Source organism: Convolutriloba macropyga, chromosome 8 (assembly GCF_964194025.1).
Source record: "Convolutriloba macropyga chromosome 8, txConMacr16.3, whole genome shotgun sequence".
Lineage (NCBI taxonomy): Eukaryota > Metazoa > Xenacoelomorpha > Acoela > Convolutidae > Convolutriloba > Convolutriloba macropyga.
The window spans coordinates 47181390-47201618 of NC_134475.1; the positions used below are offsets into that span (position 1 = coordinate 47181390).

The 20229-nt window shown below is 35.1% G+C and overlaps 1 protein-coding gene across 1 annotated transcript in view; it reads right to left on the minus strand.

Moving 5' to 3' along the window:
* Positions 1-665: 665 nt before the first annotated feature.
* The window catches only part of LOC142345078 (uncharacterized), a 73954-nt gene continuing 54390 nt past the window's right edge, over positions 666-20229 (minus strand). The window contains exons 20-26 of the mRNA XM_075397162.1: positions 19474-19714; positions 15193-15414; positions 14610-14802; positions 7963-8237; positions 7128-7546; positions 1649-1841; positions 666-1057 (exon numbers count right to left, since the gene is read on the minus strand). Of these exons, the coding sequence (XP_075253277.1) occupies positions 817-1057; positions 1649-1841; positions 7128-7546; positions 7963-8237; positions 14610-14802; positions 15193-15414; positions 19474-19714 (1784 nt within the window). The 3' untranslated portion in view covers positions 666-816. The remainder of the gene's footprint in view (positions 1058-1648; positions 1842-7127; positions 7547-7962; positions 8238-14609; positions 14803-15192; positions 15415-19473; positions 19715-20229) is intronic.

Here is a 20229-nt window from a genome sequence, read left to right on the forward strand (position 1 = left end):
CAATCATTGTAAAATTAATGATAATTATCCTGTACCAACCATAAACAATTTATTATTTTTTATTATTATTATTTCTGCTTCGTTCTTTTGCTCTTTAAAAGGTATTGGTTGAATATTGTAGTAAACTATCTTTGTTAATTAGTTAAACTTGAACTAATCAACGACCAAAAATTTTCTATAAAAAATTGAAGCAAGAAACGCTGATAGTTTATAGCTAGCGAATTATAGTCAGTCCCATAAAGTTGAAACGCAAGCAAACGTTTCAAGACTATAGGGCAATTTTGAAAGTTCAAAGATCAAACTTAAAACATCAGTATACTCCTCAAAGAGCCACAAGGAATGAAGATTAACAGTTAAATGTTCGGTTTATTGATTTTCATTTTATGACCATTGTTTTTAGAACTTTCATTTGCGTTCCAGCTTTAGGCTGTACACACTAAATAATTTTAAGTTAATTTTACCTTAAAAATAACTTAAATGACCTTATCTTTTAACGTAAATCTGCCTTTCCCTAACTGACGTCAACTTTAAGTTAAGCTAACTTTGTCTTTAAAGTTAAGGCCTGACTACCTCAACAAAAACCTGAACAAAAACTGATATACCATTACATTGCCCTAACAGATAAGGTTAAATATCGTAAGTTTGAAATACCTTAACTTTGCCTTAACATGGGTTTACCTCAACTCTGTTAAGGTAAATTTAACTTAACTTTTTTAGTGTGTAGTTTCTATCTATTAGGGGAGTGAATATAAAACAAAACAAGAACAGAAAGCTTCAGCGTCACATTTTGCCTGTTTTTGTTGTTCGGTATCTGTATTAATACCGATTCTTCTTTTTCTTCCCAGGATAAGGAGGAGCCGAGTCAGATGACTCATCGTCGTGTCTCCCGTCTTGATATGTGTATGTCAGATCAGAGTCCAATCTCGTATCTCGTTTCTTCCGTCTCAGTTCACTCCCACTTGAGAAGGAACTGGTTACTGTGGGGTTGGACACCTTAGGAGGTCCTCTGGCATGCGCCCGTTTGGATTCCCTCACACCAGTTTCACCGTAAATTGATCTGAACATAGGAACAATCAAATAAAATTATTATTTTTTACCCCCTGAAAAATATAAAAATTACGGCTAAAAATATAATTAGATAACGCTTTATCGCAATGCTTTCAACGATTCACTTTATCCAACGCATGCACAGCCTAAAAGTGTGTCTTTTTTAAGAATTTTTTTCAACGGAATTCACCGCATTCTTGTTTTGTTTCCCGATTGTTTATAGTGAATTGGGAAGTTTGGATGGCTGTATCCTAGTCTGAGGTTCTCGTTCACAATCTGACAATTATCAGCGCATAGAAAAATGCGGGTGCTGGTACTGATGGGAAACGGAAATAATTCCCAAAAACATTCAAGACGTATATCAGTTCATTTACCTGGAGGAGGTTGATGAACCTCAGTTGATTTGGTCCTCCCGGGCTCAAAAAATTGTCGGGGTCAGTTTTTCAAAACTAGTTGTAAGTTTCAGCATCAATTGTTGAAGAAAGAAACTCTGCCCATTCAAAATGCCGCTTTTTAAAAAATTAATGTTACAAAATAACGGTAGAATTCAATTAATCAAACAAAACAAATAAAATCAGAACATTATTTTTCGGTTACTAACCTTGAGTAAGTTGAACTTTCAGTTGATTTGGTATTTGCTCCTCCCCCGTTGAAAGTATCGTTGGTTGGTTTAGCTGCACTGTTCTGTGAGTACTCAGGATATGTTGGCTGGCTCTGGTCATAATAATATCCTCCCTCTGACTGTTTTGTCCCACTGGCTCCTGTCGATTTCCTCCTATTCAGTGCCATTGAACCTGCGAACGATGGGTGAAACTCAAGCCAGTCAAACGTAGAATTATAGAAAGAAATGGTAAATTCAAAATAAATTAGATTTTTATTGTAAACGTTCCTGATCATAAAGTTCATTGCCAGGTTTTTTTCAAAATTGTACAGGATCGCAAACAGTCTGTTCGTATAAACAACTCAAGCTTCACGTTGGTATAATTTTCACCCATAGCCTATAGTTTATATTCTTTTTATATCACCCATTTTAGATTTTGTCCATTTTTTTAATGAGCTTGCTAAGTTTCTTTAGCCAAATCTAACGTGACTTCCTTACATTTTTCTAGAAATAATCGTCAAATCCACAAGCAACGACGTGAGTCACCGCAAAAAGCTATCCTAAGTGTCAATAAGATACAATTGTTTGTAGGAAACAGACCAGTCTGGCTTTCTCTTTTTTTACGATATTCCACCGTATACTTCCATGAAATACAAAATATTGGAGGGGTGGGGTTGATTTGAATTTGAATCTGGATGCTTTTATATAGAAACATGAGACTTATTTTAAAAAACAGATGAATCTAAGCAAAACCATCTTGGACAACGCTCCAGTCTATCGACCCTTATGAAAGTGCCTCTATAGATATTAGATATTTAAGATCTCCGTTTGTGCCCCCCCCCCCCCCCCCCCAGCTTAGTAGGCGCATATTATTTGCACCCGTCCCAGACGCACGTGCCTCATTTTTACATAATGATTTACCATGTAATTGCACGTGCTCTGTAACTGGGGGGCGCATAACGTACTGGGTGGGCACAAACGGAAAAGTTCCGATATTTATTACAGAAAATATTTTCGCTCATGAAATATTCACGTACAATGCCGTGTAAAAAATTTCAAAAAGATCTCTATTGTCCGGAAAATATGATCTCAGTTTCGTTGTCGTTGAAAAAAAACTTTGCACGATTTTTTAACAAGGTAATTATATATTCTTCAGAATGATATTTTGATGGGTCTGCCGCTTTCGGATCTTTGGTGCAGATAAAAGTGACATTACACATGGTCTTGTGTCTGGCCTGATGGTTAGATTTTGCAGATATTAAAATGGAAACGTTCTAGAAACTCTCTGACTTCTGTCTGGAACACCATCGTGATGGCATAAATATGCTCAAATGCCGTTTGAAATTACTGGTTTCACTCAGTTGTTTTGTAATGGAATTAGGAATAATTTAGAGAAAAATATCAAAGAAGAGTCCCAGATACGTGAAATAATCATCTCTTTCAATTGCTTCATCATGATTTCAGTGAGAAATTAGTTCCCTTCATTTCTCCCCAAATTTTCTTTTATAAGATTTCACATTCATAACATGTGAAAAATATTTTGTGCATTACTGTACTCGTCTTTTATTGACATGGTAGTATCATCAAATTAATTTATATGTGTACTACTTGTATTAGTTTGTGAATAATCAGTGACATAAAAAATAAAATTGAGGGGCCAAAATTGATCCCTGAGGAACAGCATGACTTATTTTTTTTCATGTCACTATTATTTCTACCATTCACAACAAATTGATTTCTATCTGAGAGAAAGGAATTTAACAGATTTTTCGTTCTTCGTCTGAATCCCAGTCTATAAGGAACGGCCATGAGCACTTTTTAATCAATTTTTCAAAATGGCTTCCGAAAATAAACAAGTGAAATTTTTGTTACGATGATAGACTGCCGTTCGCACTATTTTTGTGATCAAGACAAAAGCACTGGTGCATGAACGCTGCGTCCTAAAAGAGTGCGTCGCAAGTTGCTCAAGAGAGAATTGTTGTTGAAAATATCATCCTTTTGACCAAAATGTTTTCGATTACTTTGCTTAATGAAGGCAAAGAGACTAATTGTTCCGACCCTTTTGAGGGGGGAGGAACTATATACTCAACTGGGTTTTTTTTTTGTTCCGTGAATTTTCGCCGCTCGATATATTCATCGTAGAGAGTTAAGACTGGTATCATTAGAAAGCTCGTCCAGCGTAGAACATGGAATTAAAAAGATTTTTTTAATTTTCGTTTTCTACAGGGAGTTATCGAGGTTTAAACTTCTGAGAAAAGAAGAGTGAATTCACGTTGTTTTTATTCACATTTTCCGGAGTTTTTGCCTAAATTTTCGTCAATTTTGCTAAAATTTGTTACAATTTTTAAGAATAGCGTCGTTGATTTTAATTTTGAAGACGAACAAGCATTGTTGATTGTTTTGATTTAATTTTTTTGGTCAAAAAATCTGGATAGACATTTCAAAATTTAGCCTTTTTCATCAAAAACAGCCCGAAATAAGCTAATTTAATCCACTTTGATTAAATTTGCCGGCAGGACACCCCCAAACAACACTCATACAATCTTTGTAGACTCAGAGGGGGGCTATTTGTACTTCAGAGTCCGCTGAGAGTGCACTGTAGTTAAAACCTTGCCGTTTTTTGCTAACTTTACTCGTTGATTATCAAAAATGCAGAATTTATTTAATTTATTTTGAGTTTTCAACTAACAAATTATCTATATCGACAACATTCGAAAAATCAATTGTACTTAACGGACAATAAGTATTATCAGTTTTGGGCCATTCTTGGACTGTTACAATCCAAAAAAAATCGGGTTGTAATCAGCCGGTCTTTTTTAAAAAAAAAAGACTTTTTTTAATAATAAAGAACAGAACATATCAAATCAAAGCTCAGGAGTGATAGGTCCAACCAATTCGCTTGTTAGGCAGCTCCAAGCTAATGCATTTAGTTTTTTAATTGAAAATTTATGGTCGTTTCTTTTTTTTAAAATAATTGACTTTTCAATAAATAATGGCTTAATTAACTTTTCCTCTATTTTTTTTTAATTTGTTCAATTTCCAGCTTAATGTCAGCAAAGAAAGACTGCTTCTTCTTTCTACTGATTTAACATTTATTCTCGGTTGCAGTTTTAAGCCTGAAGTTATTGTTTTCTGGCTTTGATACCACAAGATTTCAGATTTTTGTTTGTTTTGATGTTTGCCAGTTTTTCACGTTTTCTAATTTTGTCACATTATCACATTATTGACGGTTCTCATGTCACTTTATTAGCGTTCAGAATAAAGCACAATTGAACGTATTAAAATCTTGAAACATATACATCATCGCTTTAACGGCCCAACGCCTCTTTCTTGAAGAAATCAATTGAATTTTTTAATTTTGTCCCTAACTGTCATTTATACTTTGTCGTTTCGGTCGTATAAAATTTGCTGTATAGTGATAGCTTTCATTGGTTTTTCATGGAAGAATAGACGAACCGATATTCTGATATTAGTAGATAGCTGATGGCTTTCATGACTTTGAAAACAATCGTTTTCCAAAATTAAAAAAAAAAACTTTTTAACTTCGCAATTTTGTTCTTTTATGTTTCTTTTTGTTACCTAATCTCGTTAGTTAATTACAGGTCAAATTTGAAAATTATGGGTGACAAGGGAATAAGAAGGATTGGTGTCCCAAAATCTTTTAAAGAGTTTGTTATGACCTTACTGGCTTCGACACCGGTTTTTCACAAAAACAAAAGTAAATTAATGTGATTTTTGCCATATTTGACGTTCTTTTTGTAGATGCAAGAAATATTATGGATAATTACAAGTCTCGAGGGCTTCCTTTTTATGAATTAACGACCCTAATTAAAAAGCTCTTTTTGTAATTAATTCCTTTCATGACATTAAATGTAATTTTGTTTCGAAATTTTGTTTGTTTTTTGGTGTTCTTTTTAGCCGCTTTAAAAAATGAATAAGGACAGGTCCTCATGCCCTTCTGTAGAAGCAGTGGTAATCGTAAATTTGTGGTAATATTAATTGATTCCTAATGGTATTTATTACTCTGAAGTTAACTGTTTCAAAAAAATAAGTTAATTTTTTTACTTTACTGTTTTTGTTCTTTTTTGTATAATTGCTACCGAACCTTTTTATGGACTGGTCGCATAGGTTTTCTGGTGATTTATAAGATATTTTTATTTAGTTTTGGGTTTATCTGACGGTATGATGACTTTGTTATTAAATTTATTTTTTAAGAGGGACATAAATTTTTTGATGTAATTAATGTTTGTTGTTGTTGTTTGATTTTGCTGTTCGTCTTGACTCGCTTTCTTAATATTGACATATTACAGCAATCTAATGCATCAATTTTTACTCCACTGAGTTATTTGCTTTGGAGGCTATCTTATCGTTCATACAGAATTTTTTGAAAATGACTTGGGCTTTTTTGGGATTCGCAAAAAAATAATTTTTGGGTTCTTCTATCTGTTCCTCATTTGGTAGACAATTATGCCAAAATTGTGGATGGGCGGGGTCGGAACCTTATGTGCCATCGCACATTACCGAGCCGCCTTGTTAGCCAATAGTTTGACTGGTCTATAATATCCCCGCATTTGTCAAGAAGGATAAGTTTAGAGTCCAACCGCGGACAATAGACAAAGCTAATTTGAAAAACTTATAAGTATTAATAATAAGCGATCTAATGGTTTTGAAAATTTTGTTTGCGCTTGTTTGAAATTAGAGGTTAAGTGTTTTTAATTGAAGGCTGAGCCCGGTTCCATGCATTATTTGCTGCCTCTGCTGACCATTTTCCGCCAAGGGTAACAACAGAAATGATTGAAATTGTCAACGCTGATATCGCTTTTTATCTCGGGTTAAGTGTTTTGAAAATCTGAACTCTGAATTCTTCCAGAAAAATTTGTTTATTCTTGTATTTTTTCGAAAGTGTCGTGTTAGTTTGTTTACCCTGTTCCTTATTTGTATGAAACCAGATTAATTTTTGACATGATGAAAAGATATAAGAGTTTTGTGACAACGATATTTGGCACTTGTTACAATTCTTTTTTTGTTACAATTTTAACGTGTTTGTGCCGCATTGATCTCGTTCTGGGATCTTCTTACAAGACAGCTGTCTTACAAATATTTAAACTTAACTCCCTTCTGATTTCATGTTACTACGCGCGCGTTGAAGAAAAAGAGGAGGCAATTTCAGATGGTTTTCTTATACTTTGAAGAAATTGAAGTCTCTGGAGAAACTCAATTTTCTTTTTCAACCGCAATTGAAAAACAGTGGTTGGTTTTTAACTAGCAGGGAAGTGATAGTTGAATTACTAATTCAATATTTCTACGTCTTTTGATTTTCTTATAGAAATAATGAATGCATTTGCTGGTAAATTTTGTTATTCTCGTTGGCTCAAAGTTTTGTACATTGAAATCAAATAACTTAATCAAATTCTCCTACTGATAATAATAATTTTGTCACGGCTGGGAAATAAATAATTCCCTAAAATTTGATATATACCTCCTGTAGTACTATTGCCAGTTTGACGTGCACTCTTGCTTTGTGCCCCAGATTTTCCTCGCTGTGATGTCCCTCTCAATGACGTAAAAGAACCCCCGCTCTTTTCCGACAGCTGTCCTCGACTTTTACTTCGACTTTGACTTTGACCCCTGTCAAAACTCGGACTGTTTATTGTCTCCATTCGTGTTGTTTGACTTACTTTTGGCGCCCGACCAGTTGATTCTCGCATTGGCTGGCTTCCTCTTCGGTCGCTTCGAACAACGCTTTGGCTCACGCCTGAGTCGCGTTTCGGTTCACTTTGGACGACACTGACACTGGCTATTGAATCATATTCTTGTTGGCGTTCGCCACCGTCCTGGACAAATTCCTCGGCTCCCAGTTGGCTGTTGACAACACTGGCACTTGCTTGTGAACCGTTAGCTCCTTTAGAACTGTTTCTTTAACTACCGTATTGTATGACTAATTTGTAAGTGATAAATTCGGACTGTTACAATTTCATATGACTTGCTACGACTATGTCAGTCACGCCTGTTAATAGGCTATAGATAAACTATTAAACCGTTATGAAAGAATTTGACAATCTGTGAAATATTTTTCTATATAAACATGCATTTTTTTTAACCAATTGATATGGCTAGTTAAAAGGTTTTACCATTAAACCGTTATGAAAGAATACGAGAATCTGTGAGATATTTTTCAATATAAACATGCATTGTTTTTTTAAATCAGTTAATATGGCTATATAGTCATCCTATGCAAAATACATTTAAATGTAAAAATAAGCATTAGTTTGTTCAACGAAACCAAAAAATTTCATAGAAATGGAAACAGATCTGCTCCTGTTCGCTTTTGAGTGGTCTTAGGCAACCTTCTGCCTCGTGACTGGTCTCTAGCCATCGGCTCCTGATTTTGGTTGCCAGGTGAATTTGGGCTGTTGATTGGAGGTAGCTTTGTTTGTTTTTGATTGTTGTTTCGACCTCTGCCAACGTTGTCTCCTCCTCCTCCACTCATGTCTGACCTGGACGGAGAATAGCCCCTGCCCTGGTTGGCAGCGTGTCCACGCATTCCCTTAGAATGGACACGAGCTGAATCCTCTAACCGAAACAACTTCTGAACAGACAGGCTCAAACGCACATGCGTTAACTTTGCCGTCAAGTTTAAAGGGCCGGGCTGATCCAGAGACGTAATATAGTACGATCAGAAGGTGTTTCGAGCACGAACAGATCTGATTGAAGTCAGCTTCTGTTTTGCGCAGTTAAAATTAGCTAAATTATTGTCGGAAAATGCTCTGTAGTTGATCTAAAAGAACCAAATTGTAAAATATAGCCGGCAGATTACCGGAAAATAGCCGCGATAGACGCTGGTGGCCTTCCATGAATTGAAACAACTAAGGAATTAAGATAGACAGATTGACCACCATTCCTTTACTAATACACTAGACTTTTTGGTTAGATTCGGACGGTGTCATTTTTATGAGACGCATAAGATCTATAAGGAAAAAGTGCTAATGGAGCTTTTTCAAATTTAATAATTCGAAATCAAAAACTCAAGACTCTAATACTCAAGAATTGGGGCATATACGTTTGGCACTATTTAGATGTACACGATTGACTTTTAACTAGTAAATGTTCATGAAATTTAAAGTTTGTTAAGCGAGTTAAGAAGTTATTTTTTTTTGAAGGAAGTAAGTCACACAATTGACTTAAAAGCAGAACACATGAAGTCCCCTGCACAAATTTTAACTGCAAAGCAGTAGAAATCACTGAAATGGAAAAACTCAATACCAAGAAGTCAGGTCGCAAGAATCGTCGATGGAGACGACGAACTAACGAAAAACACGGTGTCCCCTATAATAGCCGCTCTGGCTTCACGGCTATTAAAAATTGTAGCAGGATCGCAAAAGCACCACATAAAAATAGTTTACAGGAATAGGTTTAAAACTCAGACTTTTTCGTACCACCTCGTGCTCAAATCCATGCCCCTCGTTCAACAGCCATAGGTATACCGTTACGTTACCGATGTGTATGGTTTAGTATATTACACAAAATAACAGCAATTTTTTGATCAACGATTTGTTTGACTTTGTAATCTTGCAAATTTTAGCAGCGCTAAGACTTGTACAGATGAATTTCTACATGTTGGCATAACGTAACGAACGTAAAACGTAAAGCTGCATGTTTAAGGAGCGTTAAAACATGCGAAGCTGAGGAGCTTAAGCATGCAAAAGGGAAAAAAGAGAAAAAATAAGACACGAAGGAGAGAGAAAAAAGAAAAAAGAGAAAAGAGAAAAGGAAAAAAGAGAAAATAAAGGGACAAACGAAAGACAGAAAAAATAAATAGGAAAAGAAAGGCAAAAAAAGAGAGAAACAAGAGAGAAATGAAAAAAGAGAGAAAGCAAAAAAGAAAAGAAAAGGACAAGGAAAGAAAGAGAAAAGGAGAGAAGAAGAGAGAGCAAAAATCAGAACAGAGGAAAAAGAGACAGAGAAACGAAAAATAGAAAAAGCAAAAAAATCAAATGAAAGAGAATAAGGGAATCAAAAAAGCAGCGCAAGAGAAAAAAGAAAGGAAAAAAAAGAGAAACGAACGAGAGAAAAAGAAGCGAAAAAACTGAAAACAAAACCGATAAACGAAAGGCAGAAACAAACGAGGCAACAGAGAGAAAAATGAAAAAATAAGATGAGAAAAGCAAGACAGAATATAAGATAGGAAAGCAAGAGAGAAAAAGAAAAATAAAAGATGAAAGAAGGGGAGAAAAAACAGAGAAACGACAGAAAAAAGAAAAAGCAAAGGCAGGAAAAGAAGAACTGAAAACAAAGAAGGAAAAGAAAGAAAAGAAGAGAGGAAAGAAAGACAGAAACAAAAGATAGAAAAAAAAGAAAAAAGCAAGAGTTAAAAGAAAGCCGGAAAAAAAGAGAAAAGCAAGAGACAAAATAAAGACAGAAAGTAAATAAGACAGAAATAAAAACGAAAGAGAAAAAGGAAGTAGAAAAGAAGAAAAGAGTGAAAGGAAGAAATAAGAAAACAAAAGCAAGAGAGAAGAAGAAAAAGAATGACACAAAAGATAAAGACACAAAAACTAGGAAAGACAGACAAAAAATAATGACAGAAAGAAAAGAAAAGGAGAGAAAAGGACAGAAAAAAGAGACAGAAAACACAGCAACAAGAGAGAAAAGAAAAGCAGAAGAACAGAAAAGAAAAACGAGAAGAAAAACGAGAAGAGAACGCGAAAAAAACAGAAAGAAGAGAAAAGGACAGGGCATTACAGGGAAAACAGAGAGAGAGAGAAACAAACAAATGAGAAAGAAGAAAGGCTGAAAAATGAACAGAAGAAAAGAGAGAGAGAGAGAGAGAGTAGAGAATGGCAGAAAACAGTGAGAATATCAAGAGAGAAAGAAACGAGAAAAGCAAGAGCAAAAAGGAAGCTGGAAAAAAGCAAGAGTTTAAATAAAGACAGAAAGTAAATAGAAAAGAAAAAAAGAAACAAAAGAGAAAGAGAGAGAGAGAGAGAGGAAATAAAAAAGAAAGAAGGGTAGAAAAAAGAACACTAAAGCAAGAGAGACGAAAGAAAGGAAAGACAGAGAAAAAAAGACAGAAGAATGAGAAAAGGAAGACAGAAAATAATAGAAAAAAGGGAAAAAGATAAAAGGGGAGAAAAATGACAAAAAGAAACGAAAGAAAAAAGACAGAATAAAAACAAATGAAAGAGCGAAAAGAGGGAAAAGGAAAAGAAAAAGCGAAAATAAAACTAGAAAGAAGAACACAATGGAAAAGCGAAAAGAAAGCAAAGAAGGAAAAGATATACAGAAAGAAAAAGACAACAAATGTGAAAAGAATAACAGAAAAGACAAAAGCAAGAAAGAAAAAATAGAAACAAGACAAAAAAAGCAGAAAAAAAAGAAAGACAAAAAGAAACATGACCACAAAAGAAAGAGAGACAAGAAAGACAACAAAAATGGAAAAATGATAGAGAGAATAAAAAGAAAGAAAGAGAGAAGAAGGAAAGAAAACGATAGCAAAAAATAAAAAAAGAAAGACAAGAAAAAGGTAAAAGATCTTCGTTCGAGAATAGGAAGCAAAAACAGAATTAATTCTTTGCAGCCCCACTCTACATTTGGTCTATGAAAACTGGCATTTAAAGATTAAATTATTTAAACTTCAGCTGTTTGGAACTTTTATGAGACTGAGATCAAACAAACCTGATCAAATCGGTCACGTTAACATTTCGCGCAAAAAGTTCCGATTAAAAGAATTGAAATAAACTATTTTAAGAAATTGAAAACGTTACACAAGCGTCTCCCTGCCGCGTTACTATCTAGCTATTTGAAACTGTTTTAAAAAGACAATTTCGGTAATTGATTTTACTTAGAGTATCTTTATTCTGTCATTTTCTATGATGCATCAACACAAGTCATTCAAGGACTATTTTCGTTCAATAATTTTTTCGGAAGTCGACGCAATTTTTGTTAGCAGTTTTTCAGTCAATTACCTCTTTTGCATTCGTAGATTTTCGATTGTTGACCATTTGGCACAGTTAACTCTTTGGTGACTGGCAGCTTTTCGATCATTGACCTATTTTGGCATCCGCGGCTGTTCAGACTTTGATCTTTATGGCTTTTCGGTCATTGATTCTTTGGCAATGAGAGCATTTCCTTCAGTCACTGTTTTGGCAATGGCAATTTTTTGGTCAGTGTTTTCCAAACGCATGCAAAACGCTGTGAAGCATCATTAAGCTGTCATAAAACGTGTGAAAATTAGGAGCTGGCGGAGTAGTCATTCGAAAAACATTGAATATATAGACATAGATATAGTTAGATAGACAGTAACAAGAAAGACATGGAGCACGAAAAATTGTAAAGGAGGGAATTGTAGAAAAAAGAAACGGGTGAGACGCTAGGGGACAAAAATCCCATTAAACTACGCGCTTCGCCTTGTCTTCAGCTCAGTTCATTGTTCTCCCGCTCATGTTCAAACCCATGTTCAAACCCGACTGTTGTTAGTTGTTACGCTCACAACACCATGTCTAAGGGTCGCTAAAACACACAGAGATAGGCGCATGAACCAGGTATTTTTTACGTCGACACTGAATCCTATATATTAGATGCATGACAGTTTATAAGGCACCATGTTAGTGAAAGCCGAAAAAGCATGTTAAATTGGCCTCTGAAGAGCATTTTTTAGAGCTCTCGAGCAACATCGTTATAAAGACAGATCACGAGGGGTCAATGACCGAAAAAGTTGCTCTCTTAACAGGTCAATGCCTGAAAAAGCAGAGATTGAAAGAAACATTGTCTAAAATGCTTTAAGAGTCAATGACCGAAACACATGCCAAGGTTCATGTGCTGAAAAACATAGGCATACAAGAAAAATCAGTGACCGAATAGTTATGTGCAAATTAGATTTGTACAAAAAAATGTAGTGGTCAAAAAGAGTTTTGGTGGAAAACGATTCTTCAAAAAACGCAGATTTTTCATTTTCATTCTCTTTTTTTCCTGATACCTGCTTAAGTGGCAGCTGAGCGGATCTATTTTATGCCTCCACGCGATTTTTTCTTTTCATCGACAAATTGTTTAGCAACCATGCCAGGTTACACTCCTCCTTTTAGGCTGATTCAAAGTAGCTGTTTTTGGTTTAACGTGTTTTACGTTTATTCGCTCACGATCGAAAAACTTGTTGATTAATTGCTTTCCAATAATGTTTTTACTCAAAACATTTGATCGGCAGATCTCGGTTTTTTGGATATACTTGTTTTCCTTTAATTTCCCAATTTCCCGATGTTTGTAAATATTTGAAAGTGAAGCAAAAATTGCACCAAGTTTTCTTGTAAAGGTATTAGTTGTTTATAGGAGGACCTGATATTGTTTTAGGCTGCTTGAAGAACTATTTAAGCTTACCACCAATGCAGGTTGCAATTAGACCCTACTTACTTTCAAGATGATTTATATGGATGTTTGCCAGCTGTTACATTGTTCACAACAGAGCACACTAAACTTTTATTTATATACCAATTTTGCCGTTTTGTTCAAGCATTGCGCTAATTTTTATAGCTGTAATCTGAGAGGAGCTATATCGCGGTGATCTTGATTTTTTTGTTTCATCGTTTGACACACTTTTTTGTTTTACATTTGTTCACACAGCAATGCTGAAAAAGTCAAGTTTTCTGAGTGACTTCTTCCTCACACTAACGGCATCTGTACGCGTGACGTCAGTTCTCACTATCTGTATTTCTCTTTCTCTCTCTGTCTCTCTCTCTCTCTCTCTCTCTCTTTCTTTCTCTCTCTCTCTCCTCTCTCTCTCTCTCTCTCTGTTTCTTGCAAAAGCTTCGCGGGATTAGATTGTGATCATACGTGATTTACCTCCCTCAATAAAATTACTTATCACTTTAGAACTTGAGTTTAAGTTGAATTAGTTTAAGGTCAATGGAACTTATATGTGTAATAAAGGCTCCTAATGAAAGGCTTCGCTTCTGCGCAGTGAACTTTAGCAGGCTTTAATAATTGATCGCTGAAGGTTTTTTAGATAGTTTTTTGAGCGGCTCCGATATCTTTTTCAACTTATATCTGTATGTTTCTCTCTCTAATATAAGGCACGCAAGTCTTTTCTTTCGCAGCGTTTCCGGCAGTCTGCCGGCTTTATTAGTTATTTGGGAGTATTTCTCATTATTTCAGGATCAAGTACAAATAGTCATTTTTGGTAAATGCACCATTGAAATTCATAAATGGATGCGGACAATGGTTTGTCAATGTTGTTGAAGTAAATTTATTTAACTTTCTTTAACGGACCTGCTAGTTAATCTATAGATTTAACTGAAAAGGGCCTAAGCAGAGGTCATTGGGTTCGGCTGTTGTTTGATAGGAACGTTTTTTTTTGTTTTGGGACAGTTCAACCAAAATTAACTTCCGTGTTTGACCTCAAACTGGAGAAATTGCTACCAAATTTGCTTCATCTTTTTTTGTCTTGGATAGTAAGGTTTGTAAAAAAAAGCAGTCAATCATTGAATCCTAATCAAAACAACAAAAATTGGCAGCAGTTTTGCTCCTCACAAGGAGTGTTCCAATCTATTAAAAAACTTTGCCTTTCAAGGTTTTAAAGAGAGGAGACAAGAAAAGTTAGTGATAATTTTAAGACCGAGCGAGGAACACAGAAAAACTCTCAATTCAAAGCTGCCGTTAAATAAATGATCAGGGTTTTCTCTGCGTTATTTTAAGCAACCATTGCGAAAAAAACTTGGATAATACCCATTACCCCAAACTTTGGATAGAAAATCCCATAATACCCATTTATTTACTATGATCATTTCGTTCAAAATCCGTTTTCAAAATTTTATCATATTTAAGCTGATAATTTATTTGATACTTTATTTGACAAGATTTTTATCATACTTAAGTTGATATTTTATTTGATATATTGCAGCCCCAACACCCATAAAACCATTAATAAAAAACTGCATTAAAAAATTTAAACATTTCAGAATTGTAACTCTACCTCCGGTTTCGGTTGTTCAACCCACTCCAAGAAGGCGTTTCTGCCAGTGTAGGGCCATCTTCCAGGGATCACTAGCTCTTTTATTCTGTTGATCTCCTGGGCAAAAGTGCGTCTGCTGATTGGTTTAGGAAGATCGTACCAGAGGTCTATGCCCTTGTACGTCTCGTAAGCACGACCACATCCATGTTTATTGCTAAAAAGTAAAATGGAGTTTGTACCATTATCAACACCCCCCCCCCCGCCCACACACACACGTGCGCGCGCAAACATACACAAGAGCCTCAATTGATGTTTATTTATGGAAACGAGCGGGAGAGGGGACGAGCTTTTTTTTGACAGGATGAAAATTATTCCTGCGGTCAAAGAACTTCTTTATTTGTTCAAATGAGAAAAGTGGTGGCTAGGTTTGTGCCCCTGATCTGTGAAACACTAAAAACATTGAGCTTCTGAGCAACATCTCGAGAATCTGGCTGTCTTTCCTCTCCGGTTGTTTCTCATTGACAATTATATTCAGAGACCCGAAGTCTCACAGCAATAAACATTCAGATCTGGAATCGCATCCTGAAAATGTTCAAGAGCTCACCGGGCTTCTAATATGTAGTGAAATGTGCCAATATTGTATGCTCTTTCTTCATATTCGCCCTCTATGGCCACTCCCCTGTACTCTGGGTCGTTCTTGTCCAACAAGCCAGTCTTGCAAAGCAGAGCATAGGCGTTCTCCTCATCGAAATGGCGTCTCACATTTTCTTTCACTGCGTTGAATGGCTTTCGGACACATTGGATGCGCGGACAGCACTTGTAGTACCTTAATAACATTGAATTTACAAGTTTTGGGATCTTTTCCTTTTGTGACTTCAGCTTATTGGGAGCATATTTTTTGCAGCCATGATGCGCAAGTCTGATGTAAACAATTATTTGCTAAATTAGATTGACCAATTTTGGCTGCATTTACTGTACCACCTGAAAGTGTTCAACGTGTCAAGCATAATAATTGAAAAAAAGAACCCACAGTAGAGCGAAACGCAACCCAGGTTGAGGTGCCATCCGGAAGTGACCTCTGATCAGACCAAGTTCAACGCACACGGTGTGTTCCCAGACCAAAATTACAGGGATTTACGCCGAAGCATATTGTATCAGGTCAAACAGTTCGTAACAAACAAAAAGAGGAAAATCTCTGAAATTTACTGTTGCATAAGGATAATTGCTTGTGAATCAAAAATGCAGGAAATGATTTCCTTCATTTTCAGTTGCGTATTATAATCTATTTGGTATCTATATAATTGCTTAGTATAAATTTCTATAAAAAATCCACAAGAAGGCCCGTGCGAGACTACGCGTAGCACATAATGTTCCATACGTCTCAAGTTGGTGAAAGTTTTTCTTTGTTCTGAGAGGAAAGCTCTTTCGACTATAAAATTTGCAAAATTCAAATTAAAGCAATTTTTCGGAGCAACTGAAAAAAGCGCAACCATCATTTCAGTATGATCTTAGCAGATATAAAACCACATGTATTGTCAATTTCTTCAACAAATCAGGCCCTCAGATAGTTCAACCACAAGACAGTCACAAAGAAAGTTTATCTTAAGGAAACAGATGCATTCAAAATAGCGAATAAATGAAGGTTTGTCTTTTCGTTAAGAACTGTGCACACTGTTATTTTCATTTTTTGTTCTATATTTGGAAAATTTTAACTCTTAAACAATTTAAGTTGAACGCAACAAAAAACTCTATTCAATTTTTACGTGACAAATCGAAGAAAATGTTTGGACGCTTTCTTTCGGTTTTTGTGCTGAAACACGGAAATTTTTACACTTTTGGATTGAAGATTGTATTTTGATTATTCAATAAAGGATTAGCCAACAAGGGAAAGTACGTTTAAGAGTCAACCAAGCATAAGTTGAGAATACGGTTGCAGTGTTGGCCAAATATTATTCTTCGTTGTTTTCTCAAAGGACATTGTTTCCGTCTTTTTATCTTTCATATTTTTACAAGTTCCTCGTATTTATTCAGATCGGTTAATTTTAATAGCATAGTGCCTTTAGTTATCTGATGAGGTTGAACTTGGCCAGTTTGCTGTGGCAATTTTACTTGTTTTTATTTTTTGAAATGAAAATATATTAAAGCTTCCTGCAAAATTCTATTAAATGGGGTTGCCAATCAATATAAAAGTATTGGATCAAAACGAACGCCAAATAAAATTTGGTTCTGAAAAAAAGAGGTTGAAAAGAAAGACAAATTTTTTCGTTTTTCCTGTTGATGTCTCTGCTATTCTTATGTTTCTGAATTTTTGTTACTTTAGAGTCCCATAAAAATAGGTGTTTGAAACACAGAGCCGGGAACTTTTACATTGTGTAGAATTGTTTGACGCGATAGTTCAATAGCAAAAGATCTGATTTCCTGCTTTTTTAAAAAGTTATCTGATTTGATTTCCCTCCCTTTTAATAAAGCGAAAAAAGGCACTGATAATATTTCCACGTTTATTCACATTTGTTTTTACTAGAATCGTTAGTTAACCCAGAGCCAACAAAATAAGTGAATTCTTTTGTCACTTAAAACAAAGGGGAAAACAACAAAGTGTAAAAAAGAACAAAAAAATTCTTTTTCTGTATACCACTCAAACTTTTTACTGTTGTTTTTGTCTCAAATATCCCATAATTAGTCAATTTCAAATTTGATATTTTGTCAGTTGTTTTTTTAAAAAATATAGGGGAGGTGGGTTTAAAGTTGGTGCACGTCCATGTAGAGTTTTTTTGAAAACAAATGTTGTTCCTCTTAGAAAAATGAAAACTTCGGATCTTTCTCTTTCTTAACTCATAGAAGTTATAATAAAGCTCCAATACCTTCGCTGTTGAAACAAATAGTCTATAGTATTGCAGTCTTAACATGCCCGAAAACTACTTTGTTCGAGAGGACATAGAAAAGCACCAGATAGACAACGCAAATATTTCAATTTTTTGGTTTTTTTCTTTTTTCTCTAGACAACTTGCTTTCTGTAGTTTTCTTGTATATTAGGAGTATCACAATCGTTCCTTTTAGTGCATTTTTTGGCAAATGATATCAATAAACTAATTATGCTCAGTGTATAGATTTAAGTACTATTGTAAAGTTTTGAAAATAAAGAATGTAATTGGTTTTCTCTTTCTTTTTGTAGCAGTTCATTGTCTGTTTTACTTCTCTTTCTGATGCTCTATAGAGTTCCTTGTTTTGCCTAAATCAAACGTCTATAGAAATCCAAAAGTAACTTAAATCTAAACAGTAACCTATTCTAAAAAGTAATCTAAAAAATAACCTAAACTAGCCTAAATCCAAAAAGTAACCTAGAATCCAACCTAGAGTGAGTGCTAGAAAAAAACAAAAAAGAGAAAAAGCTCGCGAAAAGAAAAAACACCTTTTATTATTTCAGTTTTTTTTTCTTTTGAGAACTTCTTCTGCTTTGTCTTGTTTGCGGCTTTGTCTTGACAAAGTAGAGACTTGAAAAGAAATTTCTGCTTTGTCTTGTTTTCAAACAATCTTGTGCAATTCACAGATATATAGCTTAGTGAAATTTTTCTAGCAATAAATTTTTTTTAAATCATTTTTTCAGCCTGAAGCATGAATTCTCTCCCATCCAACTTTTCTTTCTAATGTTTTGCTTTCAAATTTTTAAACAGCTCTCCTTTTCCAACCTGCATTAAAATAAGTAGTTATTTCATATAGAACGAAAACTAACTCCAACTGCTTTAATATGATGTTTCTTTTTTTTCGATGCGTAAACAAAAAGTGAAATTTTTACTGAAGAAACCAAAACGGCCTTGCTTATATATTTTTGTTTTAATAATAACTCATCTTTCGTAATAAGTTTGTTTTAATATAAAGTTTTGTGTGACAGGTCTGTTATGTCTCATCATGAGAGTGCCCCCGATTTGCGAAATGCCCCTTTTATACGAAATATTTTCACGTTAGCCATTGCAAGGGAATATTTTAGTTTTGTGTGTTTTGTTTTGCACTCTCTCAATAATGGTATTAAGAAAAGAAGTGTATGTATGTATGAAACCTTATGATTCCCTTTGTAATGATTCGTTAAATGAAACGTGCGGTCACAGACTTCCCCATTTTGTTTGTCAGAATATTTTGTTTTTCTAAATTTTTCAGAACAAATGAAACCTCTCATGTGTTCGTTCAGTGGCATTATTTGCTTAACTGTTCTTATTTTATGTCTCTTTCCTTAGTAATTGTTTATCAAAAAAACTTTTTAAAAAAAATTTTTGTTTATCATCCTACTGTGCTTCTGAATTCTTCATGAGATGCTAAATGGAGATCGATTTTTTAAAGCGGAAAATTACCTATCATATACGCGACTGAGCACAATTCGTTATTGTCAAAAACTGTCCAAGCATTGCGCCAGAAAACTCATATTTCAGTTAATAGTTGTAATAAAATTTTCTCGCAAAACTGCTTCAGTTAGCCTAAAACTTGATTTTCTGAATTTCTACTATGACTTTGCTAGAAACCAGCCAGAAAGCCATCCTACAAGCCATATGGGTAAGTGCCAATATGAATTTTCCAAATATTGTCTTGATAATGCGCACGCAATTAGAAATGAGGCAAAATGAGCAACTTATGCAATTGGACAGTAAGGTTTTCTTACAATTCTGTTTCACTGACAGGTTGTTAAAAGCTTCCCAGAAAACAGTGACAAATTCGAGTAATTATACTCGGGTTTAAAATATTTTTCCCAGTGTAATGAACTCTGGCGTTGAACCAGAACATGTGCTGAACCAGTCCGTCGAAAATCAGAATTGATAAAGCAAACAAACGATAAAACTCTGGTCAGCACTGAAATGTTCTGGTTCAGTACTCAAATTCAATGCATGGACATACATACCCCTGTGACATAGAATCGCAGCATATTCCATCCAGAATGAACTTCCTCTTCAGTCTGTCCTCGATTTCCCACTGGGATGGACCCATTTTCCCATCTCCTTTCTGGCTCATTTCTGAAGACTCCTGCCAGTCCTCAGACGAGTAGCCCAACTCTGGAAGCTGTTTGCCATAGTAGGGGTCCTGAGGGTCCTCGTCGTCTTCCCCAGCTTCGCTTCCATCTCCCCTTGAAGGACCTTGTTGACCTAGGTTAATTTTTACTCCTCCATAAATCGGTGAATTCAACTCCCTAATTTGGAGAACTTGAGAAGAAGCAAAGTTTGATGAAACTTCTAGGGTTGGCTAGGCCGCTAGTTAGCGACTGAAGAAAAATGCAGTGGTATTAATAGCTGCTACACAATATTAGCTCTCACCTTACGAAAAAACAATGATTGAACAATGGACGGCATATAAATATACAGTGCTAGACCCATGACAAGAGTTCTCTTTGACCGATGAAAAGACTTAAGCGCACATTCAAACAGAAACGACTGTATTTGTAGTCAGTACTGAGGCCCTCCCTCATTAGGCTTTTAGTTTTTTGATAAGTTCAGGTCAAGGCCAGAGTAGCAAACGTCAGTATTTAGGTAGCGATTATCTCTTGATGGATCTGCTATTTGAATTATCTGAATTATTTCCTTTTCACCCTTAATGGCTCTCTGTGATTAATCTTGAACACCATTATAATGGTAATTTCTAAATTTCCGGTTTTTAATTTTAA